Raw genomic sequence first — 9,725 nt, forward strand, 5'->3', positions numbered from 1 at the left:
TCGCCTTTTCCCGCTTCCTCTCCGCGGGCCTCGTTCCCCGCGCTCGCGGCGCGCGCCATGGGCAGACGGCGGCGGCTCGGTCTCCAGCCCTACTTCGTGTGGCTGGGCTGCGTGGCGCTCTGGGCGCAGGGCACCGGTGGCCAGCCCCAGCCTTCGCCGCCCAAGCCGCCGCGTTCTCAGCCGCTGCTGCCCCAGGTACGGCCCGCGGCCGCGGGCTCCGAAGGCGGCTTCCCCCCTCCCGAGTACCGCGACGAGGGAGCCGCGGTGGCCAGCCGTGTCCGCCGGCGAGGACAGCAGGACGTGCTCCGAGGGTAGGTGAACCGACGCCGAGGCTTGGCACCTTTCCATCCCAGCCCTGGCGGGAGCGCGCCCCCCTCTCACCAGGGGAGCCCGAAGACCCCAGGAGTGCCTTCCCCTCCTCCTCCACCACTTGGTGGGCTGAAAGCCCTCCCGGGCGTCGGACAGCCGGTGGATCGGGTGCAGGGCGTTTGGTGAGCCTATGTGGTGCGGGAACAGGTTCCGAATGCCCAGCGGAGGGCGGGCCTTGGGCCTCCAGATGCTGGGGCTGGCGGGTCCTGCGGGCACTCCGCCGTCGGGGCGCAGCTCTGGAGCCTTTTGTCTGCGGATGTGTGCCCACTGGCTTTCAGCCCTGTCTCCTTGTGCCCAGCGCACCTCCGATGCGCCTTTCTAGACGCCTGGGGGCCCCAAGTCACAGTTGATCGCGGAGGGTTAGACCTAGTGGAGAAAATGCATGGTGTTTGGAGGGGAATAGTCCCTTTGTTCTCGGCAACTGGAGTCTAGAATAGTAGCAAATTATATGTTGCCCTGTGTCTTTTTGTGCCCTTTAAAAAGGCAAACAAGGCTTGCACGTTTCTGAACCTCTCTTCTTCCAGTCGAACCCACTTGCTCTCAGTTCTGCGTCCCAAACCTGGAGAATTTGAAGTGTACTTTTGGTTGGGTGGTTTGTCCGTCGACCAGAAATCTAGTTTCTCTGGCTTCTACGTCACCCCTCCCTAAGTGTGTGACCACTCTTGTCTGTTGCAGGCCCAATGTTTGCGGCTCTAGGTTCCACTCATACTGCTGCCCAGGATGGAAGACTCTCCCTGGAGGAAACCAGTGCATTGTCCGTGAGTGTTCCGCTGGGATTGCAGTTAGGGCAGTGGACGGGACTGCTGAGGCCCTGCCAGTCTTGAATTCAGTTGTTCGCACCCATTTACAATGACATTGTTGCATTTGGAATCAAGTAGCCACATAGCAGTGATAATGGAGCCACACCATTTAAATGATGGGGAGGAAACGGCCTCTAGACTCTGTTGAAGGGCAGTGCTGATAAAAGTTTCAAAGATACCTGAAGTTTTATCTTTCTAAGTTTCTATTAATACAAACTGAGGGAGCTGGGGGAGTAGAGCAGTCCCCTAGATAACCCAAGGCCACTTTCCTCCTGGAGTCCGGATAAGAGCGCAGTGTGATTATGTAAATCACCTGGTTTTTTACTCTGCTGAGGTTTAGGGCTTCTGAAGATAATGTTTTCTTAGGCCTTCTTAGAAAAACCACATTGTTATCTTTGGTTTTCCCTCAACACCCACATCATAGAGATAGGAAAGGCACACGCTCACAGATTTAGGGTTGACCCAGATTAGCAAAAATGTTAAGAGATCTAGAGAGCTCCTCATAGAAATGGCTTGGCATTTTGTGGGGAGACACTTAAATTTAGGGGTGCCAGACTCCAGATCCCAGGGTGTGCAATCCATCTCCAAGATATTGTCGTGGATCTCAAAAAATATTCTACCTGTTCTTATGACGTTCAGCGGTGTTTGGTTATTCATCTCATTTCCAGCATGTATACCTTGCTTTCCAACTCGAATTTGAGGCCTCCTCAGTCCTCAGGCTCCCTGCTCTGGCCTTATTTCCCATACCTGTGATTCACCGAGTGGAAGGACGTGTGACTGGCCCTCTGCCGTGTGTTTCTGTCACACAGCCACATTTGTCCTGGCAGGAGGGGTGCCAGGTATCATAGACAGTACCTTCATTGAGCCCCAGTCTTGACTTGGGATTGACCCTGATGTTCTCCAGGGAAAAGATAATTATGCCACTGTGAACAGAGAAAGAGGGCAAGTTGAAACCACACTAGCCAAGGAATAATAAGGATGTAGTGGCATCTCTAACTCTATATTTATTGGTTTTGTGGCTTTGAAATCGACGCTTAATGTTATTTCAAGTGCCATTAAAAAAATGAATGGACTCTGAAGTGTGGTAAAGGCCGATGTCTGTCTTTTAATTCTGAAGCCCCACCACCTCCAGGGAGGAGGCAAAACTAGGAAACAACTGTAAACGATTCAAAAGTGTTTCAAAGAGGTGCTCAGAAGACGAGCCTTTATTTTCATGAAAAAGCATGAGAAAGAATGCTGCATTCTTTTCTCTCCAGTACAGAAGGCCTGCAGGCATCCTGATTGGGGCTTTTACGGAGGGTGCATTTACCCTTGCAGGCCAGTAGGGCATGACTGTGGCTGCTTGAAATTTACATGGTTTCCTAGAATCCTGACACAGCTAGCATCACTCACTGCACACCTGCCATAGCAGCCGCCCGTGACGGAGGCACTGCGGAAAGTCTGACTCACTGAGAGTGCAGTAATGAAGGTGACTGACATTATTGAGTTAGAGAGCAGCCGAGAAGAAGGGATCAGTTTTGGCACGTGTTGAAAATCTGTAAAGTCAGATTTTATTGGATGCGTGTGGAATGGGAATTCTAGAGAATAGAGCCTTCCAGAATATCTCCAGCAGAATTGTGTGTATGACCCTACGAATATCAATATCATTGTTATACACGTGTGGGTTTGAGTGACCATGTGCTCTTTACTTGCTTAGAAGATTAGCTTTGAAAACTTTAGCATTACCAGTGAAAATGATAGCTGCATTTCTGCTCCTGGGGATTGGTGAGCACTTGTGAGGTACACTGGAGTGTGCATGTATCATAAATCTTTAAAGAGCATACATTTTGCCATTTGTAACACTTGTGTCAAAAGGTAGCTACAAAAATATTGGTTACTGGTACAATATAAAGGTAATCAAATCACTTGAGTGTAAAATAATTCACTGTACAAAGAATGTAATAGCTTTATGTCCAGTTATAGGCCCCATCTAAATTTTAACTTTTCAATATTCTGTATTAATTTTTAAGATTTTTCTTATGATGATGTACTTAGTTATTTTTTTGCCTTAATTGAGTTTATTTATAGCTCTCCACTTTAGCAAAAGGAAAACTCTGAGGCAACATACATAAAGAGAACAAGTAAAATAGAAATAAAATGAGAACCAAAGAGGATTTTCTTATACACACATATTTTATTATTCTTTCTTCATAGAACTATACTGAAATAATCACCTTCCAGAATTATAGTTAGTTGGGCCTTAACCAGGCTTCATGTGGAGAAGAAGGCAATCAAAAGAAACTCCATTTCTTAAAAAGCTGGAAACTTAATGGATTTTTGACTTCTGCCTCTATGTTTTATTCTCATTTTATGGCCTGCAAAAATCACTGATGTTCTTCCAACCATCTAAATATTTGTTTTCCGAGGGATGGGCGATTCACTTTCTCACTTTGCATTTTTTATATTGCTGGAATATGAAGCAATGGAAATGCTTTCTTGTTTGTTTATTGTGAAATTATGCCACAAACCACATTTTGAACAGTAGAAATGATAGATAGTGGATAGGGTTGACTCAGAATCCCAAAATTTGAGACCTGAAGAGACATCAAAATATAGCCAATCTAATCCGTTTTATGTTAATTTACCAAGGAGAAAATGGAACCTTAGAGACTACGGTTTCTTTCACCTCACAGTGGTTCTCAAACTTGCCGAGTCCCATGTGGTCTTGACTCTGGGAAATTTCCCAGCATCACTGAAGTCCCAGCCCTAGGTTCTCGCTCAGTCCTCTGCAGGTCTTTCAGTCCAGCGCGTGGGGTTTCTGTGATTGTATGAGAGAGGTGCTCAGTGGAGTCACACAAAAGCGTGAGAGAAAGGTGTTTCTTGAGCGCTGCTTCCTTCTCACTGGTGCTTAGCTGTAGACTGCTCCCCTTGGACCATGGCAGACAATTGGTCCACTTGGACTGGGTTGAGGCTCTGCATGGAAGTCCTAGAATAAGAATAAGAATCTGCTTGGGGATGGTGAAGGAGGCCTGGTGGTGTGCTGAAAGGTCAGCAGTTCTCAACCACTAGCCACTCTGAAGGAGAAAGGTGACACTTTCTTAGTCCCACGAAAAGTTAAGCGTCTGAAAAATCCACAAGGGCCATTCTAGCCTGCCTTTAGAGTTGCTGTGAGTCAGAATTGACTTGATGGCCGTGAGTTTGGTTTTGGGTTTGGGGATAGTGAGGACTTCGACATAAAATAATATTCCACTGGGATCTTAGTGGACGCTTATTGGAAAGTAACTAATAGCACCTGGTGTAGTTTGAGAATTAACAATAATCACCATGACAGGAACCATATTTTTGCCTGGAGTCTATATTTAAAAATTTTTTTACCGTGGTCCATCCAAATCAAACTCATTGCCTTTGAGTCAATTTCCACTCCTAGTGACCCTTTAGGACAGGGTAGGAATGCCCTTGTGCATTTCCAAGACTAACTCTGGAAGTAGAAAACCTTAGCATTCTTCCTTAGACCATGATATGTGCTAATATTCCCATTTCTAGGAATACTAGTAGTGTGCTGACCACTACTTGGATGTTAAAAGACAATTAGAGAGGAAAAAAAATTGAATTAGTTTGTTTCTATAGAATATGCCCTTCACATTAGTGGGGGTGTGGTGGCTTCCTAACAAAAGATACTTGCATATCAGCATAAACACTTGACATCTGGTTCTAGGGCATTCAGAGTCTCCTCTCTCCATCGCTTCACACATTCATATGGGGAGCCTTAGAGTACACAACCCATGGGTGGATACAGAGGATTCAATTGTAGGGTTTGTAAAAAATCTCTTAGCTCCTAACTGAACTAACTGCGGGCAAGACTTCCCACATGTAGGCACTGGGGTAAAGGTTTTGCGTGTCTGTGGTATGTGCTGTGTCAGTGAACCTAACATTCTTTGCTGAGATGACCCTACCTTTGTGTTCAGTACAGGTCACAGCTGCAGGAGGCTCTCGGTCTCCCATCATCAAAACGTCCTAGTGGCTTTTCTGAATAGCAGGAATTGGCAAGGTTGTAGAGATAAACAGGAGAAGAAAAATTGCAGAGAGGAGAAAAGGAATTATTAAGGGGAATAAAGATTGATGAGGGGGCAGGTCAGCTACCAGTAGGGAAGGAATGTGCATGGAACCCCTGAGGCTGGGCCCAGTCTCAGAGCCTTCCTTTGGCTTAGCCAATTTCCCAATTTTACCCTCGCTTGTGAGTGCCCTGTATGATGGGGTAGGTTTTCTAAGAGTATCCAGAACCTCTGGGTGTCCCCAACTCTCCCAGTTCTCTTCAGATCAGGAATATCTTGAGGAATTCTGCACGTCCTCTCACTTCCTTGAATGGAAAAGACAACCTGATCATTCAGTTGTGGACTTTCAAATCACTTCATTTGTTTGTACATGGTTGTTTGCATACTTACCAGATCTGTTCTAAAATGGGTAATTATATATCTGAAATTAGATGTTTTGTAGCATAAGTTGTATGTCTTAAGTTTTCATACCCATTAGTCTTAAAGATAGGTTTCTTGTTTTATAAACCATTGGTTCACTACATAATTATTCATTCTATTTCCTATTGTGCCTTTTACAGCAATTTGTAGAAATAGTTGTGGCGATGGATTCTGCTCCCGACCTAACATGTGTACTTGCTCCAGTGGCCAGATATCACCTACTTGTGGATCAAAATCAAGTATGTTTCTCATATGTGACTGATTACTGGGTTTCCCTTGAGTTCCTTAGTAAATGTTACGTGTTCTATTATATGAGGTGTTTCGGGATCCTTTTCCTCATAAGAGAGAATATTGTGTGGAGTCAGTACTGACTCATAGTGGTCCTTTATGACAGAGCAGTACTGTCCCATGCAATTTCCCAGGCTTTAATCTTTGTGAGGGCAGATTGTCACGTCTTTGCTCCCGCAGAACCACTGGTGTGTTTGAACCACTGATCTTTGGGTTAGCAGCCAAATGCTGATCATTGACTTCCCAGGCCCCTTCTTCAGAAACTTGGTCTGTGTTAATCTGAGACATAAAGCCTTTGGTGACTTCATTGTTACCAAGTTTTCAGTGACATCCTGCTTTTCAGTGCCAAAAATTAAGATCCAGGAATTAGGTATCTGCAGTAGAGGAAAATAGATTCAGTGGGAGAAGTCAGTCTCTGTGCAAAATATTTTTAATTTGTTGGTTGTGAACTAATGTTAAGTGTTAGACTGGGGGTTGGCTGTTCTAAGCCACCAGCCACTACACTGAAAAACGAGCCTGTCAGTTTCCATAAAGATTCAGTCTCAGAAACTCTATGACTCAGTTTTATTCTATCCTACTTGGTTGCCATGAGTCAAATTGACACTAAGGCAATGAAATACTACACGCCAGCGACAATTTTAAGTGTTTAACTCAATAAGCTTATTTAATCTCCATAGCACATGATGAGAGACTACCAATTCTCGTTTCAGAGGAGGATTGAGACACACACAGGTTAAGTAACCTGCCCAAAGTAAAACAGATTTGAATGTGTCTTTTTATGCCCCATCCTATTTTCATAACGTCTAGTCTACATTTTCTGGGGTTTTGAATGCATGTTTGCTTTGGTTAACCAAAGGTAAGGAGATTGGGGATACAACGAGTTTTCATTGAGTTCTGACTTCATATTATGTACTTTACACATAAAATTGTATTGTACTTTGTATGTATAAACTCGGACAGATATGCAAAATAGCTGTGACTGTGAATTAGGACCGTACTCTTCGTGACCCAATTAGACGTTGGTAGGTCTCCAAGGTTCAAGATTAATGCGGGGGCTAGTATGTAAGGTAACATAACAACGTATACGCACATGCTGTTTATTTAATTGCTTAACAAGAATGCTTAAATACACACTTGCATCAAACTAGTGAAACTGTTATTTTAAAAAATTTCTTTCTGGAAGCCTTCCTTACCAAAAGTGATTGAAGGTGTGACAGATTCAGGGTAGAAAATTACATGATTTAGAATTCAGACAATAAATGTATTCTCAGCACCCTAGAGACAATCTAACACATTATCTTTTGATCTCAGGAAATCTGCTGACTTTATTGTACTTCTGCAAGTTGGTATCTTGTCTTCTGATAAAAGCTCGTTTCACACTCTCCGAGTGTACTTTGCCATTTCCTCGAGCTTCTTGACCCTCTCAGGGCTGAATCATTTTCTGCTTTGAACTTTTTATTGAAACCATGAGTTTTGAGTAATAGAAGGTACGGTTAATGAAGTAAACAACATTTGTGACATATAGGGATTTTTGTCTAATCAGTAGGACTTACATAAGGGTGATTTCATAAACTTCAAAGAAAAATTCCATTATCTTTTCATTCACTTTTCCCCCAAACTTTGCGAAGCCTCCTTGTATGCCGACCTCCCTGTATGCCAGAGGGATCTCTCATGCTGAAGTTGATGGGATAAACCTGTTGCTTCAGATGAGTGGAGTAATACAGGAGCCCACTAGGTGGCAGCTGGCACTAAGAGTGGGCTAGCTCCTTCCCACTAAACCCAGGTGACATAAAATGTAAGCAGACATTGTATATCACACAGGTTAAAACCTTTTATTCAGACCCTGAGACTTCCTTAAGCACTTTGATGAACAAGTTTCTTCCCTTCGTCACTTGAATGTTACTTCCTTGATTGGCTGAAAAGTATTCTTTGCCCCTAACCTAGTCTAGGTTTCAAGTAGATACCATAGGCAAAAATCCAATTCTGGAGAAAGTTAAAAATTGAGCTTTTCAAATTCCTCTACCTGGGTATGTGGGCATTCAGCAGACACAGGCTGACTGTCACTGAGATGATGAAATAGGTGCTGCCTACTAGAAACTATGCTGCTGCTCACCTTTAGGACATTTCCTGGAGTCTAGAAAGGGTCATATATTTTAAATGCACTCTGAATAGCATAATCTAGATAAGTCCGTGTATCTGTGTATGACAAGTAATAAAGCTATGCTTGGATCACACGCTTTACTTCTGTATAGGATGTTCTGTTTCGTTTTCTCTATCCCACCCATTCTGTCATTTTAGCGACTGACGTATTTGTGTATGTTTTTTTTGTGCTCTGTAGTTCAGCAGTGCAGCGTTAGATGTATGAACGGTGGGTCCTGTGCAGAAGACCATTGCCAGTGTCAGAAGGGTTACATTGGAACTTACTGCGGACAACGTAAGGGAACATTGAAATCTGCTTATAAATATGTCGCCTTAGGGCAGGGGTCCTCAAACTATGGCCCGCCGAGGATATTTATCCAGGCCGCCGGGTGCTTTTGCCCTGTTTTATTTTTTTACTTCAAAATCAGATATGTGTAGTATGCATAGGAATTGGTTCATAGTTTTTTTTTTAAACTATAGTCCGACCTCCAACGAGTCTGAGGGACAGTGAACTGGCCCCCTGTTTAAAATGTTTGAGGACCCCTGCCTTAGGAGGTATTGCATACTAAGTCATTGTCTAAAGTGATATAAATTTTATGGTTATTTTGTAAAGTAATTTTTCTGGGTGTGTTTTAAGCTAGACTTTGCAGTCCATTTGTAAATTTTCATCCGGGCATGGCTCTTTGGGCGCCCTGTGGCATAGGGGTTACACGTTGGGCTGATCACTGCAAGGGCCTCCAGCTGCTCTGTGGGAGAGAGACAGGGCTTCCTGCTCGTGTAAAGAGCTGCAGGCTTGGAGACGCACAGCAGCTCCATCCACCCTGCTTTCTGGGGTCGCTGTGAGGAGGCCTTGGCTTGATAGCAGTGAGGGTTTCTTTTTCTTTTCTTTTTGAAATGGTTCTTTCACTGTTAGAATTTTAGAACTTTCGATTACTGATGTTATTGAAGATTACTGACATGTTGCTCTACCAAAATTCATATAAATCGTGAGTTTATCACTCACTTGTCTTATTTTATCTATTTACATAAAGCATGAGTAGCTCCGTGAACAAAAGGGAAAGTGTGCTTGGTTTCTCTCTTTTCCTCATTCTGTAGGCAAATGTGAATGTATGCTATACAGTTTAAAGTCAATATCAACATCTGCCTGAGGAAAGCAATCTTAGAAAACATTCTTTGCTCAAATATATTCAATACTACAATACTGGGATTTGAAATTATTCTTTCTTTAAAAATCAGATATCATTAAATAGCTTTTGCACAACACAACTCTTATCTCCACTGGAGAATATCCTGCACTCAGGAAATATACTTGTAGCATGGACACGAGGATTCAAGCCTTCTCACTGGGTCGCATACTGGGGAGGACTGTAGGTTGGTGTCCTCTGTGGGACCCACTGTGGGACATATTTCTAAGTGTGGGTGAGCAGAAGGATGTGAGACTAAAATTGAATCACAGATAGCAAGAAAGCCCCTTTTCAGTTCATTTCATTTGATTTTCATATGTGAAGTCTTTCTAGGCTTACTGCTTAGTGAGACCTCATTGACAAGTGCTGATCTCTGCCTTTAACATAGAAAAGCCAAGTCAGAATCAAGGGAAATAGAGGAAAGAGCTGGGAGGCAAAGGGCATTTATAGAGGTCTAGATAAAGACATGTACATATGCAAATATATTTATATGA

The 9,725-nt window shown here is 43.6% G+C and overlaps 1 protein-coding gene across 1 annotated transcript in view; it reads left to right on the plus strand.

Moving 5' to 3' along the window:
- The first annotated feature begins 57 nt into the window (after positions 1–57).
- The window catches only part of FBN2 (fibrillin 2), a 266,701-nt gene continuing 257,033 nt past the window's right edge, over positions 58–9,725 (plus strand). Inside the window, exons 1-4 of the mRNA XM_004696589.2 lie at positions 58–311; positions 1,045–1,127; positions 5,761–5,859; positions 8,247–8,342. Coding sequence (XP_004696646.1) covers positions 58–311; positions 1,045–1,127; positions 5,761–5,859; positions 8,247–8,342 — 532 coding nt within the window. The remainder of the gene's footprint in view (positions 312–1,044; positions 1,128–5,760; positions 5,860–8,246; positions 8,343–9,725) is intronic.

The sequence above is a fragment of the Echinops telfairi genome, unplaced genomic scaffold (assembly GCF_000313985.2).
Source record: "Echinops telfairi isolate 266 unplaced genomic scaffold, ASM31398v2 ScPeMD7_7469;HRSCAF=8507_1, whole genome shotgun sequence".
Taxonomy (NCBI): Eukaryota; Metazoa; Chordata; class Mammalia; order Afrosoricida; family Tenrecidae; genus Echinops; species Echinops telfairi.